This window comes from Nanorana parkeri, unplaced genomic scaffold, assembly GCF_000935625.1.
Source record: "Nanorana parkeri isolate BGI_ZX_2015 unplaced genomic scaffold, ASM93562v1 scaffold1469, whole genome shotgun sequence".
In the NCBI taxonomy this organism is placed as follows: Eukaryota; Metazoa; Chordata; class Amphibia; order Anura; family Dicroglossidae; genus Nanorana; species Nanorana parkeri.
Window position 1 is genome coordinate 20508 of NW_017307737.1, and position 17234 is coordinate 37741.

Here is a 17234-nt window from a genome sequence, read left to right on the forward strand (position 1 = left end):
GGGACAACGTCAGCTGGCGGCCTTCATTATACCCCAATGCTACCCTCGGCCTTTGCCAATTTTCATTCTGTTATGTGTTTTTGCCGAAGCAGCATTTCAATCGTTCCCAGACACTTCCCCGTCTTCCCAGCATCCTTTGCAGTAGCGCCGGTTAGGAGCTGCATGAAATGGTAAAACTTGGATCCCAGAAGATGGCAGTGGTGACGGAGGGGCAGAGCCCCTGGCGGTCCCTGTAAACGTTCTACATGTATAAGAGAAGGGTAAAGAAGAAACGTATTGGAGATATTGTGATGGTGTGAAGATACCGGACGTCCTATCCGCAGGAACATCAGCTCTGCTGTAAGTACTGGTGAGTGAACATGTTCAGTTCGCTGTCCAGCCAGCCGGCTTTATTCCTGGAAGACAAGAGAATTTCCTGAATACACAATACCAACGTTTGAAGGGTTCTCAGCATCTTCCATAGGTCATACACCGTGGCTATCCTATTACTTTGTGAGCACATAGAGGGTCCCCTCCTCACCCCATTCCTGGGTTTTATATGAACTTGTCCCCACCATCCGCTTACAGCTGGTACTTCTGGGTATGGGGGAACAAGTGACCTCCTCTTCCTCACAGAATGGAGTGCTTGGGCCCAAGTGGCCAATCAACAGGTCCAAACATTGTCACATGGAGGAGGGAGAGTGTCCTTTACCTTGTGCTAGCACTGACACGGACTGAATGGAGTTTAAACCAATGGTGGCCAATGTTCTTGATATAGGGGGCTTCAAGTGCGGTCCCTGATACCACTAAATAACACGCATAATATTCAGAGAACGTAATGCTACAGAAAGCTCTCACTAAAGGGCCACGCATTATATTCAGCGAACGTAATGCTTCAAAAAGCTCTCACTAAAGGGCCACGCATTATATTCAGCAAATGTCATGCTACAGAAAGCTCTCACTAAAGGGCCACGCATTATATTCAGCAAATGTCATGCTACAGAAAGCTCTCACTAAAGGGCCACGCATTATATTCAGCGAACGTAATGCTACAGAAAGCTCTCACTAAAGGGCCACGCATAATATTCAGCGAACGTAATGCTACAGAAAGCTCTCACTAAAGGGCCACGCATTATATTCAGCGAACGTAATGCTACAGAAAGCTCTCACTAAAGGGCCACGCATTATATTCAGCGAACGTAATGCTACAGAAAGCTCTCACTAAAGGGCCACGCATTATATTCAGCGAACGTAATGCTACAGAAAGCTCTCACTAAAGGGCCACGCATAATATTCAGCGAACGTAATGCTACAGAAAGCTCTCACTAAAGGGCCACGCATTATATTCAGCGAACGTAATGCTACAGAAAGCTCTCACTAAAGGGCCACACATTATATTCAGCAAATGTCATGCTACAGAAAGCTCTCAGAATGCAAAACATGCAACAGGAGATGATCAGAGACAAAGGGCACCCTACAAATAACGGAACAGCAGTCTATAACAAGGAGTAGGCAACCTCGGCGCTCCCGCTGTTGTAAAACCTCAAGTCCCATGAAGCATTGCAAGGCTGACAGCCACAGGCATGGCTACCAGAGGAAGATGCATAGGCATGATGTGATTGGTGGTGTCACCACATCTTAATGCGGAGGTGGCCTATCCGCTATAGGAGCTGTTGGAGATTGGGTATGTACTGTGGTTATTGGACAGGAAGTGAAGGGAAGGGAATTTTCTCCAATGGGACACATATGGCAAACAAAACAAAAAGAAAAAGCTGACAGGGGTTATAACTCTCCCTTACGCTATACAAAACTTTAGAACATCACCCATCACATAAATTTGTCATTGTTGGCATTACCAAGTAACCATTTTAGGCAAAGTTTATATAAAATAATAATGCAGTTTGATAATGCCGACATGTGCCCCCGCCGATTTAAAGTCTAAATTCTTTAGGTCCATCTTTTCATACAGGTTCGGCCCGTCTAATAATAATCAGAAGGTACAATTGCCTGTAACAGCCCCTTTTATACAACGACTGATCCGGCAGAAGCCACAGAATAGGAGAAGCCGCTCCAACTCATCCAGAGAAACTCACCTCAGTAGTTTGGCTCGGCTCTGCAAGCCGTCCAGGATCTCGATCTTCTTATTCAGGGCGGCGACGTCCTGCTCCAGGTTCTCCCGGGTGACGTCCACCTGCTGGCACAAGTGGGCAAAGGTGCCAGACAGCTCCCTGTGGGCGGGAAGGGGGCAGAGTTGGCACAGCGGAGAGACCAAAATATTCGCAACAGATTTTGTTTTATAAACCATTAAACAGAGAACAAGATTAGTGGATCAGGCAGTGCGGACCTGTGTTCGGGAAATGTTTGTGTAATCCGAAAAACCTAGACCGCTCCCTTCAGCCCGTCTCCTCCTCCACACCAGCGATGGAATGTCTCTCGGCGTCCCCACGTCCAGTACCCTGTATAGGACATGATGACTCACAGGACCTTAGACTGCTGGAGCAGAGAGGGAGGGGCGCGCCAGGGACCAGTCTAAGAGCAAACCAGGATCGAGGTTCAGGTGATTTCTTTAGGGTTAACCCTATTTTAGCTCCCTAGACAAAACAAGCACTTGAGGAATGAGGAACATTTTTTCCCCAAGTTCTTCTTTAAGGACCGCCTTAAAGGGCCAGCAGGAACCAGTGATAAAGGGTTAAAAAGCCAACAGGGAACTGCAAGGATACAACACAAGCCAGGAACTGATTTACTTCCATACTACTTGAAAAGTTTGCTATAAGGCTGCAGGAGGGCAACACGGTTTCGGGGATGCGGTTGTGCAGAGTGCATACCGCCCAGCTTCTGGACTTTTCTTTAAACCCAATCAAGTACCTCCCCCCTTCCCTATAAGGTTACATAGCGGAGACTGCCACCGCAAGCCTGATTTCCATCTAAACCCATAAAAAGATTATATCCCTCCTGTAGGCCGTCCACCATGTTCCATGCTTGGTGCTGCTACATGGGGATGGCCGGCGGGGTTACTCACTGTTGGACTTGGTGGCTGCAGTTGGATCCCGTGTAGCTGACAATAAGCTGCAATTTCTCAGCAGCGTATTCCACAAACTGGCGTTTGAAGGATCGTTCCTTCGCTCTGGTGGTCCACGTGAGGCGTTCGTAGACATACAAAAGTCCGTAAAGTCCAAAAGACAAGGCAATGAGACGCCAGCCAACCGCTTTCCAGACCTGCAACGAAGACAAAAAAGAAAAAAACCGCATCACAAGTGAGGCAAAAGCGCACCGAGCACAGATTACAGTGTACGTGAACCCCAACAATGAACTTCTCTTATTTGCTCCCTTTTATTCTGTTAAATAGAACATAGAAAAAGTGTTTTAGTGAATCAGTTCAACAAGTGCCAAATAAATAAAATGGATCCTGCCATACATTTTGAGAGCCGATAACTGTTTGTGCCATCTGCTTCTTGATGGCTGTGATTGGGTATTCTTTAACTACAGTGAGTCAGTGTTGTCACCCTAGGACAGGAAGTGTGTTACTGGCAGGATTTACCAGGTGAAAATAAATGAAGAAAACCAATGCCGCCATCAGATCTATCTAAAGATGGGTAAGAGGCAATAGATGACATTTTCATTCTTGGGTTTGAATACAAAATTGTTTTAGTGATAATGGACGGCTTAGTTAGAAGCCAAAAAAAAAATTAAAAATAAATAGCACTTACCACACCACCCACCACCAGAACCCCCATGGATGTCCGGGACGTCAGTGACGCCAACCCAGTCACCATGGAAACCATCAACTCTTCCTGTGTCACGGCACCTTGCTGCATCGGAGGCATGCTGGGATTCACCGGGGTTAAAGGCATATTTCGAGGCATCTGGCAGGTAACACAACATAGGAAGAATAGAATATGGAACGGTTCACCAATAAGAAAGCCATTTCATGTAATGTAGCAGTTCCTGCAGCGCTAGCTTATCTACCCACCTGGTCATTGTAGGGCATCAGGGCACGGCGGCCATTTTTAGGCCCCAGGAACCTGTTGACGAGCATCGTCCAACCCAGAGAGAAGTGGAATTCGATGTCCTCCTGGAAGTCGGCACAAAGCTTGTCACAGCTCAGGTCGTAGCTAAGGTTAAAGCCTTGGCGGGGAACCAGCAGGTCCGTCTGTGATCGGGAATGAGGAGGCAGGAGTGGCAGAAGGCCCTCTAGATAAGGGGAAGAAGGGGGCCAGAGAAGAGCGTCACCAATAACATCCAATACAAACATTAGGTGCACCATTACTAGGCAAGAAAACGGATAAAAGGTTTTTAATATATTTTCCTCATTTAGGATACTCGTGACTTCAAGAAAAGCACCAGAAAGGGGAATCAGTGCATTGGTTAGGAACAAGTGATTTAATATCAGTGGAAGACTTACACGGCGCAGGGGTAAATTCCCTCTTATTCATGCAGCAGCGGGATTGACTTAGCAGTGGAAAATATATACCAAACTTATAGTGTGTGATTGTGTCTCCATTAATGAGGTCTGAATCTAATGAAATGTTGCGGCACCAATCCAATCAGCATGGATGCTGTAACTAGATTACGGCCTGGATTGTCATTAACAGGAACGCAGAACACTAAGGGTTATTCACAAAAGGGTGAAGAGTTTGGAGAAGGGAGAAGAAGCGAACAATCTAGGACAACATAGCTGATTTGGAACAATTCTCCAATTCAGATCACTTTCCAGTTCCGCCATGTTGTCCTAGATTGTTCACTTCTCCTTCCTTCTCCAAACTCTTCACCCTTTTGTGAATAACCCTGTAAGTTAGCCATTGCAACTGTACTTTCAACTGTTGAGTCAAGCACTCTCCTGCACATCCAAACCCTAAAGGGAGATTTTGCTACCCACTATACATGTTGGCTTCTAACGGATAATAAGACAATAATTTGCACCTAATCAAACCATCATTTTGGTGCTCCTTTTAGTCTATTCCTCAATGTTACACCCAGGGTTCCCCCGAGAGTAGAGGGAACCCCTGATTTGGAGGCACCCTAACTGCTTGCCCTGATGAAGGGATCCTGCGTGGCCCCGAAACGCTGGCTGCTTTCACTGTGACTTTGTCCAAATAAAATGGAGATATTTAATGATATTTGCTGAGTGCTGGTGATCTTTGTCCTCTTCCTTGTGTCTGCACGGCGCCATCCGTGGACATCACTGCGAGCACCAATTTCTTACGGGCCGGGATCGTTGCGAGGAGTGCGGAGGGACTCTTTGTTCATCTACATCTAACTGTTATACCGACACTACTGAACCTAGAGTTCTCCATAATAAACCTGCCCACACACACACACAACATATTCCTGATGAACTGGCCGACCACATTGGGTGCTGCTGTTGGTACGCTTTCACCCGGCATCCCTCGGTCAGCTGATCGAAGGAGCCGGTTGTAAAATCATCGAAACGAACAGAGCCGGCGGAGCTCTGATCCGGTATTCTGACTGCGGCCAGCAGATATATATAATGAATACAGTGGGAGAGTCCTCCATCACCGCTCATAAGCCTGCAGGTTGAACGCAGAAAATATTACAGTGTATGGGCAGCTTAAGACCTAATTAATATGTCCCTCAGATCCAAAGCTATTCCTGACCTAAACCCTTCTACGGCGGCTGAGGATTTCATCCCAGTCAGAATGTTCTGATAAGTTGCTTCTTTAGACAACCCAGAGAGCTCAGGGAATCCTTTGTCATGTATTAAATGTCTATGTTCTCATAATGCACTGCAAGACTCTGACAGCCATGACTCCCAGAGGCATGATGGAATATGGAGTTTCACCACAGCTGGAGTGCTGAGGTTACCTACCCCCTGCTCTACATGGGAGTTTGTATGGTAGCCTTTCCTCTCACAGCCCCAAAAATTAAAAAGGACAGTTCTGTATGACTTACAGTGGGCAGCACAACTACTTATTTCAGGTACATAACAAGTATTCCCAGAGCCTTCCTCTTACCGATCATCTCCTGTTGTGTGGTCTGTAGTGACACGGAAACCGTACTGGAGCATCGGTCAGACAGGTTCCTCCCCAACCCCTCCTCGATGTGACGGTGAAGCTCCTGGACAAAAAGAAAAAGATCTAATGACTTCAAAGTGCGAATCCAGAACATTCTCCAATTCCAGGAGCACCGAGGGTCACTCACGTTTTTATAAACTTTGAGGACGACCGGAGAAGGGTGAAAATCCAACTGGAACTCATCCACCAGCACAGCCAAACGGCGGATCTCTTCGGCCATGGCGTTGGACACCTGACATTTATAGATTAAAATATCAAATACCTGATCACAAGGGCAGCCGATAACTTACTACATTAAACAGAAAATGCGACGCTCCTGTCAGCAGGACATCAGATGACATTCTATGTGGGGGGATTTCACTGCACCCAGATAAACTCCAGTGTGTAATCCCACAGTAATATAAAATGCACCCAACTGACAGTAACCTTAATACCAGCCAAGTTCTGATTCAGACTTTAAGACAAATTCCACTGAAATCAGCGGTGATGTCATTACCTGTCGCTCCACCTCGTCTGTGATCTGTTTGATTTTCAGTTTATAGTCCTCGCTGAGGAGCTCGAGTTGTTTCTCGATAAACTCCAATCTGTCTCTGAATTCTTCCCGCTTTTCCAGGCAGTAAACTCTGTAAAGAGAGCGCAAGATATTTTCTGATGTATGTGGTGAGAGGACCGAGAACCAGGACCGAGACAGTCCCTTACCCTACTCTGGAGGTCAGCAGAGCTGCCTTCTGCTATTAGCTTAATATCTTCCAGGTAACTATTTAAGGGAACCTGTCACTATGAGGCTCACTTCCAGTGATGTAGGATGCCGTGGCCACATGTGTAGAAGCAGTGCTAGTAGCAGAGCAGACATCCACAGCATCACGTACTGTGAAGTGCAGGTCCCGACTAGGATAGGAATTGCCGTAGCAAAGAGAAATTTCCTGGTACATGCCGGTGTAGGGAGCATGTGGCTGACTCCCCTTCCGTGCACATGACAGCACTGGTGTCTAATGATTGCCCAATGTTGACACATTAGCTGAAAAGAGTTCCCAGCCCTTTGTAAGCCTCAAGTCACAATTTAGGGTTTCCACACTTCACTCCATGGGTCTGGACAGCATGGCGGAGGAAGTGAAGGAACATGTTCGCTGGGGGACACTGTGTAGTGTCATTGATCAGCAAACCACTTGTTCGCTTTAATCACGGCAGTGAAAACAAAGGCAGCTGAAGCCATAAAGCTACAGGAAAGTCATGTATTCATTTCTATTCCCAGCACTGAGAGTTCTAAACTCGATATCTCTCATGTGCTGATAAATATGACTCCCAGCATGCCCTCCTACAGCTGTAACACCCCGGTATAAATCACACAATTACCTCTGTTCCTGGGCCGCCACGTGGACGGACTCCATGATCTGCCGTAAAACCTCTGCTATGTGTTTGGCTCTCATTGTATGTTGCTCAAATTTGGTTTTCACTGCTGATTGGGAGATGCACTCCTGCCCGGACAGAAAGAAACGTTACAATGATGTAAAATAACAGAAAAATAACGGTCGTCATTGACAAAACTTACCTCAAATCTTCTCTCAAAGTTCTGAAATTCAAACATCCGAACTTGGAACCCTTCTGCCAATGCTTCCCCTGTCATAGAGAGATTGATTAATAGGAAATAAAGACCAACAAAGAGCACAGATATAGCAATATATAATACATGATATCATATGTGACATCACAATGTCATAAAGATCCCAGTGATCACCTCCTTCCGGCATTCCCTGAGCTTTCTGTATTCTAGCGTTCAACACCTCCTTGGCGGACACGAAGAACACGCGATCGCTGGCCTGGGCCCGGTCCAGGACGCTCAGCTCATCCACCAGGAAGCTGGTACATCGCTCCATGTGCTGACGTCGCACCTGCGGAGAGGAAAGCAATGCAAGGCTTGAAATTCAGTCAAGCAGCCTAAATAATTTTTTGCTTAAAGACAAAATCTTAACATGTTTGCCCAGCTTCCTGTCCTACGGTGACATGACAGCGCTTCCTGCTGTACAGTTTAAATAGGAGAGGAGCAGCGTGGTCATCCTAAAACAAGACTACAGAACGTCCCCTCCTCTCAATCACATAAGAGGGAGGCGATTTGTAAACCACGGAAGAGAAGTGGACAGGGCTGACACCACTGCCTGGAAAATCAATCAGATGCAGTCACTATTCAAGTATCCAGCAGCTGCAGGTTCCACTGGCTGCTAAATACAACAGCCAGCAGAGGAGATTCCTTCATACACACTATTTAGCATGGATGGAGAAAATGATTGATTTCTCCATAAGCTGAACAAGAGAACTCTAAAAAGGTGTATGGCCAACTTTACAGCCTTTGACTTCTCTGCAAGTCAGAATTTACATAACCAGCATTAGTTGGGTTTAGGGGCTGCTCATACTAAAAAAAAAAATATATATAAACAAGGTATAAACAGGCAAACCTCATTGCTAGATATTAAGCCATTATGGCAACTCTGTCATTCATTCCTAGAGACAGGTTCACTTTAAGCATGGAGCAATCCGATATCAGGGAATCTAAACATTAACTTTCCAACATAATCCTAAAACAGCTGGAACGGTATAGGCTACCAAGTTCCAAAATAACACTTCATTTGTGCTTACCTCTTCCATATATTCTGGTTCCGAGGCAGACGCATCCCAGCGGTTGTTCAAAATGAAGATGTTTGGCTGTGATAGGCGCTCGTTCACCTTATGAAAGAACTGCTTTTCCTGAAACACAACAATTGTCAGCTAGATTGGAGGAGGATGGCCCGTAAATAACTGTACATACATCTATAAAAGGGGATGGGGAAGCTCCTTTGTGCCAGGGACTGGATAAGTAAACATACTCTGCATGGAACTGTAAAATATTCCTCAGCATAAAATATCATCAATATTAAAGGAGAAACTATGAGTGAAAATCACTCAGCCTCATAAGTTTTAGCCGACCTGTGACAATGAAACGGTCACACGTCGGCTTAATAGATCGGGAAGTGAGCGAACACATACCGTCGCTCGCTCACTTCTCGATCCCGCCCCTGCAGAGAGCCGTGAATGTCACTCACGGCTCCCTAAAGGGGTTCCCCACCCCCCCCGCTCCTCCAGCACCGACTGGCGGAATGGACGGGGGAGGGTACAGCTGGCTCTGCCTCTAGATAGGCAGAGCCAGCTGTCACTCACGCAGCTGGGCGGATCTCGACATCGATGTCGGGATCCGCTCCAGCTGCGGTGTCTCGGTATACTGTGAGCTGTAGCTCCCGGTATACTGAGCTTTGGGTCACAGGAGAACGCTAGTTTATGTCCTCCTGTTACCCTTAGGAGAACTATGGGGTAAAGCCCTGACCCCATAGTTCTCCTTCAGTGATAAACCTGGGGGGTGTTACAGGGTAAGCTCCTGAAAAGTGGAGGTTACTGGTTCTCTGTAACACACTGCAAAATATAAAGAACATATATATTTCTCAGCCCCTAAAGACTCCTCAGAAGCCATCGTTAGCTGCTCCTACTACTCTAAATTGCTGTAGTCTGTGTTATGAACCGTCGATACACGTTGTGCTATGAAACCAGTCTCAATGACCCAAAGTGCAAGAGATTGAGGAGCTCTATAGGAGGAGCCACGTACGGTCTGCATGAGGGTGGACTCCGAGTTTGCCACCAAGACGAAGACGTCGGCATCAAGACAGAACTTGTCTATCCAGCTGTCCAGTTCTGTGGTCACATCAATACCGGGGCTGCAATTATACAAGATACAGATTGTCAAACATTTGCTATGAACATGCTTGGAGGGTAGATGATGGAAAACACATACATACATACATACATACATACATACATACATACAGTATATATAAATAGCAGCCAACTCTTCACTTCTCTGGACCCTCACCATGAACCCCTCTCCTATATCCCTCCAATGTGAGCTTACAGCAATGTATTAAATGCGTATGTACTAATCAGTTATATACATTGAAGGCAACTGTTTGGTGGATTAAAATAGCTTTAACGTGCCAGTTCACTAGGATCCCCTGGCATCATTTTATGACTTGGGTCACTATTACCCTTTCTATATGGAGGGAGAGCTCAAAAACAGACCATCACCGTTCTTATTATACAGCATTTATTTTTGGGAGGGGGGCAAACAAGGTATTAAAACAATAAAAAAAGATGTGCTTGGAGTCTCTTACCTGTCCATCAGCACCAGGTCATCCTTTAGGAGGGAACACTTGGAATTTGGCCACATGACGCTGACCAGGGAGCCGGAATCCAGGAGATCGTCCTGATGGAGAGCGTGGGCCAGCTGATTCACAGTCTGTAATGGTGGGAAAAGGAATCAATTAAAAGACTGAGTAAAGAAACATGGAAATCACATGTCTGAAAACAATCTGCATATCTATGATCAGCCTCCTCTTTAAGAGGCTAGATGAGGCCATACATCATCTGGGGCCTGAGGCATTAGTCCCTTCGCCCATGCTCTTTTAGTGCAGTTCCAAGTCCCCATGGAGGTCAGGACAGATTTCTATCATCTCTGGAGCAAGAGCCAGGGAGAATCTGGCAGCCAACCTCCTATACATGTGTAGCTATTTACCGACATGCTGCATGCTTCTCTATGTGATGAGTCAGTATTAGAAGGAGGGCCAGTAAACCCGTCCTAGCCTGTCCTTTGCCCATTACGCATGCATTCAGATGTTCTTGTCATGCCATTTACACTTTAGGGCAGACAGCAGGGTTACATGTATACATACATAACTGGTAAATACACGATCACAGTGAGGAGAAAACATGATTCTTGGATCTGATCTGTGCATTAGAGAACACTAAGAAAATAAGTATGACTCCTAGCATTAGGGAGGGAGGTGGGGGCCATAAACAACATTTTACCCTGTAAATGGCAAAAATTTAATCCTAAAAGGCAAAGGGTTGGGCAGCCCTCCATGGCCTAGAACCACCAAAGGGTTAATTTGGTGCAATTTCCAGAGAACAACTTCAGCACAGAAAGATCAGGTCTCCTGCCCTGCCAGATGGAGCTGCATAGATGGGACTGTTTACTTGCCAAAGGATTTGTATTTCTGTCCATCCAGTCGTGAGATTTACACACCTCCACAGCGGTGGTGGAGGTGTGTAAATCTCAGGAATGGATGGACAGGAAAACAAATAATTTGGCAAGTAAACAGTCCCATCTATGCAATTCATGTGTGTATTTAGTGGTGTCCCCGGACACCAACTTGAAAGGGAACATGCTCTTTACCCACGCAAGGCAAAACAACAGGTTCACTTTAAAATGTAATACCGTGTTTCCCCGAAAATAAGACTCTGTCTTACATTTGTTTTTCCACGAAAAAAGACACTAGGTCTTATTTTCGGGGGATGTCTTATTTTTACCTGGCTGCAGCTGTCTGGGGCTCTCCGCTCCGAGCAGTGTTAGTACAGGATAGTCCCGGCGGCAGACAGTACCAGGCTGGGGAGGAGTACTCACAGGACTGGACGAGGTCCCAGAAGGCGGCGTGCTGTTGCCGGTCCCGAGGTAATTATACAAGATACAGATTGTCAAACATTTGCTATGAACATGCTTGGAGGGTAGATGATGGAAAACACATACATACATACATACATACATACATACATACATACAGTATATATAAATAGCAGCCAACTCTTCACTTCTCTGGACCCTCACCATGAACCCCTCTCCTATATCCCTCCAATGTGAGCTTACAGCAATGTATTAAATGCGTATGTACTAATCAGTTATATACATTGAAGGCAACTGTTTGGTGGATTAAAATAGCTTTAACGTGCCAGTTCACTAGGATCCCCTGGCATCATTTTATGACTTGGGTCACTATTACCCTTTCTATATGGAGGGAGAGCTCAAAAACAGACCATCACCGTTCTTATTATACAGCATTTATTTTTGGGAGGGGGGCAAACAAGGTATTAAAACAATAAAAAAAGATGTGCTTGGAGTCTCTTACCTGTCCATCAGCACCAGGTCATCCTTTAGGAGGGAACACTTGGAATTTGGCCACATGACGCTGACCAGGGAGCCGGAATCCAGGAGATCGTCCTGATGGAGAGCGTGGGCCAGCTGATTCACAGTCTGTAATGGTGGGAAAAGGAATCAATTAAAAGACTGAGTAAAGAAACATGGAAATCACATGTCTGAAAACAATCTGCATATCTATGATCAGCCTCCTCTTTAAGAGGCTAGATGAGGCCATACATCATCTGGGGCCTGAGGCATTAGTCCCTTCGCCCATGCTCTTTTAGTGCAGTTCCAAGTCCCCATGGAGGTCAGGACAGATTTCTATCATCTCTGGAGCAAGAGCCAGGGAGAATCTGGCAGCCAACCTCCTATACATGTGTAGCTATTTACCGACATGCTGCATGCTTCTCTATGTGATGAGTCAGTATTAGAAGGAGGGCCAGTAAACCCGTCCTAGCCTGTCCTTTGCCCATTACGCATGCATTCAGATGTTCTTGTCATGCCATTTACACTTTAGGGCAGACAGCAGGGTTACATGTATACATACATAACTGGTAAATACACGATCACAGTGAGGAGAAAACATGATTCTTGGATCTGATCTGTGCATTAGAGAACACTAAGAAAATAAGTATGACTCCTAGCATTAGGGAGGGAGGTGGGGGCCATAAACAACATTTTACCCTGTAAATGGCAAAAATTTAATCCTAAAAGGCAAAGGGTTGGGCAGCCCTCCATGGCCTAGAACCACCAAAGGGTTAATTTGGTGCAATTTCCAGAGAACAACTTCAGCACAGAAAGATCAGGTCTCCTGCCCTGCCAGATGGAGCTGCATAGATGGGACTGTTTACTTGCCAAAGGATTTGTATTTCTGTCCATCCAGTCGTGAGATTTACACACCTCCACAGCGGTGGTGGAGGTGTGTAAATCTCAGGAATGGATGGACAGGAAAACAAATAATTTGGCAAGTAAACAGTCCCATCTATGCAATTCATGTGTGTATTTAGTGGTGTCCCCGGACACCAACTTGAAAGGGAACATGCTCTTTACCCACGCAAGGCAAAACAACAGGTTCACTTTAAAATGTAATACCGTGTTTCCCCGAAAATAAGACTCTGTCTTACATTTGTTTTTCCACGAAAAAAGACACTAGGTCTTATTTTCGGGGGATGTCTTATTTTTACCTGGCTGCAGCTGTCTGGGGCTCTCCGCTCCGAGCAGTGTTAGTACAGGATAGTCCCGGCGGCAGACAGTACCAGGCTGGGGAGGAGTACTCACAGGACTGGACGAGGTCCCAGAAGGCGGCGTGCTGTTGCCGGTCCCGAGGTTGGCGGATGATATGCTGCTTCCATCGAGCGTGTGGGCGGGCAAGGGGGGCGGGAGCTGCGGCCGGTCTTGACATTTAAAATTCAGTTAGATGTGCAGCTACCCCGAAAATAAGACCTAGCGCTATCTTCAGGGATTTCCGTAATATAAGACCTACCACCGAACTAGGTCTTATTTTCGGGGTAGGTCTTATATTACAGAAATCCCTGAAGATAGCGCTAGGTCTTACTTTCGGGGAAACACGGTAGTACTTTCACTGCAGTTATATTCATCTCATCAGGTAGTATCTGGGGTTCAGTGCCTCTTTCTGATCTTTCACATAACACACATATTAAGCCATCACTCCTGGTCCATGCAAACTTCACTCTCATATATTCAGTCGTTACCTTGACACTCTGCTTCTCCTCTGATCCTTCGGTCAGGAGATAGGCATCGCTGCCCTCCGTTCCCTCCACCCGCAGGAAACAGTTAGTAGTGTGGCCGATACCAGAGGGCAGTACTTTGTCCCACAGCATGGCGTTTATCACAGTGCTTTTACCATTGCTTGTCCTGTTGGATACATTGCACACAGTTAGCACAGATTTAATATCAAGCTTAAAAAACTACATTTCCTTCACTGCAATAAGAGTGGGGGACCTTGCTGGAGACCACAGCACAGCTTGATGGGTTCCCCGAATTAATTAAATAAAATGTCCCCTATTAAACAGAGGTCCTACACTCCACTCCGGTCTGTAGTTTAATGTGGATCTTGTCAGGGATGTTAGATAAGGGCACGCAATCTCCATTGTGGCACAAAGCCCCTTTATTTGTACAGGATCAGTGGAAGTAATGCTTTGTGGCTGAGCGGATGGTCCTATAGTAGGATGTGCCTTCTATATCACAGCTCCAAGTGTCTGTGTGCAAGCCTAGATCTGAAGCCGACATCCACAATACGCTGATAAAGTAAAACTCCTTGTTTTGGATAGAGCGGGGAAGGCTAAGAGCCTTGGTTCACCCAGGGAAGTAAAGTGACGTACATGGTAGTATGTCACTCAATCCCCTTCCTCCCATGTGACAGAACTGGTGGCTTGCAACTGGTTGCTCAGACACCCGGCGCTGTCAGTTCTCAGTGCAGTGTAAGCTCTGACTAGACTACTGCTTACATAGGGCCATGTCTCTTCACTCCCAGGGGTGAATGGAGCAGCATGGGAGGAGAGGGGTGATTTTATAACCCATTGTAGGGCCCACAGACTCTAGCCAGCTAAAAATGTGGCAAAAAGTCAATTGCTGAAGAGCCGAGCTACAAATCGCTGTGGTCACTGTGACACAGACCTATAACTGACAACCGAAGAGCGATTGGGCAGGTGCTATAAAAATCACTCATGTGACATGGCCCTTAAGGCGGTAGGAAAACTTTGTATGCTGCACTAGGTCTTTACCCTAATGTGCAAGTTAGTACACCATACTTGCACACTGGGGCACACTTACCTTACGAGGGTGCCCTCCTCCAGCGCTGTTGGATTGATCTTCTGTCCCCGGCCACTGCCACTTCCGGGTTCCCATGCATCCTCTTGAGCCATTGGGTGGCCACTGATAATGTAACTTCTGCTCATGTGCACAGAGTTACATTCTCATCAGCATCAGGTCCACTCATGGCATCTGAAAGATTCTGTGAATGGGCTGAATGTATACAGTGCACTGTGCGCGCATGCTGTACATAGTCACAGTACAAAAAAAAAATGGTGGGGGGAGAGGGAAATAATTTTTTGCATGTCTCTTCTGCCACAAATCCCCACCTCCCGGCAATTTTTTGCGTTGCTTTACTTCTGCTTTGGCCAATGCTACAATATCCAATAAAATATTAATTGTAGCAGTTTGTGTCAGTTACCAAAGATGTATGCAAGATGGCGGATCTTACCTTCCGAAAAAGGCCACTTTCATGTGCCGCCGCGCCAGCACTTCACTGATGCCCTTGACATTGGTCAGGTACCCCTTAACCTCGAGGACCTGCTCTTCCGAGGCGACGGGGTCCAGTTCTGCATTCTCATAGGTTTCTGTGAACACAAAGACGTATAATCAGTGGCAGTGGCAATCACACTCACACACACACACACACACACACACACACACACACACACACACACACACACACACACACACACACACACACACACACACACACACACACACACACACACACACACACACACACACACACACACACACACACACACGGTTGCTGTGACAACATGCCAGTAATCTGACCCCTTTAAGAACTAAACGTCACCATTCGATGCTCGCACTTCCTGTACACAGATTCCCCATCTTACCCTCCAGGAAGCTGTAGCTCTCTTGGATGTAGGCGCCGAGCTGGTCGAAGATGCCATTGATTTTCTTCTTGGCGGTGACGAAGTGCTTGAGCGGGGAGGCGTTGACTTCAGCCATGAATCTCTTGTCTTTCTTGTTGGATATTTTCGGCGTTGATCTCGCAAACAAAAGGGACATTGCGCTGCGAAAGACGAGAGGGTCGGTGAATGTCTGAGATTCGGGTTGGGTGAATGGCGCGGCAAACATGTTGCCAAGTTTAATCCACGGGCAGAGCGCCTCTGCCGCCCAGCACAATGAAGCACAACAACCACCAAATGAAAGTCATTTCTGTTTGCTGAACTTGGACTTTTCCCTGAACTTGGACTTTTCTTGGGAAGAAATGCTTTCTTTCATTTCAGAGAAAACAAAACTTCCTATTCCCCAAAATCAGGATGACCGGTAGAGTCTCAGCTGCCTCTGTCTTCTTAAAGAACCCCCCCGGGCACAAAAATAAAGAACATTTTTCATGTAATGTTAGCCTACCTGTACATACATAGGAGTCACTTGAATGTTAGTAGAACTTAAAGTGAAACTTATAAACTATATAACCTCCTGACATGTCACAATATAAAGCAACAATATAATTCTCCCCCCCGAGTTCCACCTTTTATCCTTAAAAAGCAATTTTTCAGTTCCAGTCCAGTGACTTTGCCTAGGCCGAGATGATATCATTGGTTTTCTGCAGGAAAATGCATTTCCTCAGTCTCCTCCTCAGAGAGGCTGCCGCATTGGCTGACCTGTGCCAGACATTAGTGAAGACAGACGAGAACTGTACAGGCACCAGGATTTGCATAATTGTGTCATCTCTGAGCCGTCATCTCAGGCCAGGAAGTAGATGGCGATTCTGGATGATGCCGAAACAAACATGGCCTCTGTGCAGTAATCCAGTGTGAAACTTGGAACGTCCCATGCTAAAGACCGCTCACTGCTGCTCTCTCTCCTTGTACAGGGTGAATGGTCTTTTCCTGGCCCCCTCCTGTAATAAAAACCGCTCACTGCTGCTCTCTCTCCTTGTGCAGGGTGACTGGTCTTTTCCCCGCCCCCTCCTGTAATAAAGACCGGTCTTTTCCCTGCCCCCTCCTGTAATAAAGACCGCTCACTGCTGCTCACTCTCCTTGTGCAGGGTGACCGGTCTTGTCTCCGCCCCCTCCTGTAATAAACACTGGTCACTGCTGCTCTCTCTACTTGTGCAGGGTGACTGGTCTCGTCTCCGCCCCCTCCTATAGTTTCCTGTAGTGGGTGGGGGCTGCTGGGCCCCTCCCACAGCTGTTCTCTGCATAGGCTATGGACAGCACAGTGATGATGTCACAGCTACATTTACAAGCTGATATCTGGGTTGGAAAAGACATTTATCCTTGGTAGCTATTGAGGGAAATATTTAAATGAAAGTTTTTGTGCCCTGAGTTCAACTTTAAAGCAGTTCACATTTATGCGCCTGAACTTTGTATTCAGCGGTTTGGCTGGGGCCCCAATAAACGATCGTCTCCTCTCCCAGGAACAGGGAGTCTCCCACAGGCCGGCAGCACGTGTGATCCTTGGCACCGCACGCCGTTTAATGGCTT

General features: G+C 46.5%; 1 protein-coding gene across 2 annotated transcripts in view; it reads right to left on the bottom strand.

Moving 5' to 3' along the window:
* Positions 1-259: 259 nt before the first annotated feature.
* MFN2 (mitofusin 2) overlaps positions 260-17234 on the bottom strand; it is a 20141-nt gene continuing 3166 nt past the window's right edge. For both annotated transcript variants that reach the window (XM_018570180.1, XM_018570178.1), the window contains 17 exons: positions 15636-15814; positions 15224-15359; positions 13713-13875; positions 11990-12114; positions 9640-9748; positions 8643-8750; positions 7747-7900; positions 7561-7628; positions 7365-7486; positions 6508-6634; positions 6139-6243; positions 5952-6054; positions 3950-4170; positions 3687-3842; positions 2999-3195; positions 2073-2207; positions 260-395 (listed from right to left, as the gene is read on the bottom strand). In XM_018570180.1, coding sequence (XP_018425682.1) covers positions 329-395; positions 2073-2207; positions 2999-3195; positions 3687-3842; positions 3950-4170; positions 5952-6054; positions 6139-6243; positions 6508-6634; positions 7365-7486; positions 7561-7628; positions 7747-7900; positions 8643-8750; positions 9640-9748; positions 11990-12114; positions 13713-13875; positions 15224-15359; positions 15636-15810 — 2271 coding nt within the window. In that variant the 5' untranslated portion in view covers positions 15811-15814 and the 3' untranslated portion in view covers positions 260-328. The remainder of the gene's footprint in view (positions 396-2072; positions 2208-2998; positions 3196-3686; positions 3843-3949; positions 4171-5951; positions 6055-6138; positions 6244-6507; positions 6635-7364; positions 7487-7560; positions 7629-7746; positions 7901-8642; positions 8751-9639; positions 9749-11989; positions 12115-13712; positions 13876-15223; positions 15360-15635; positions 15815-17234) is intronic.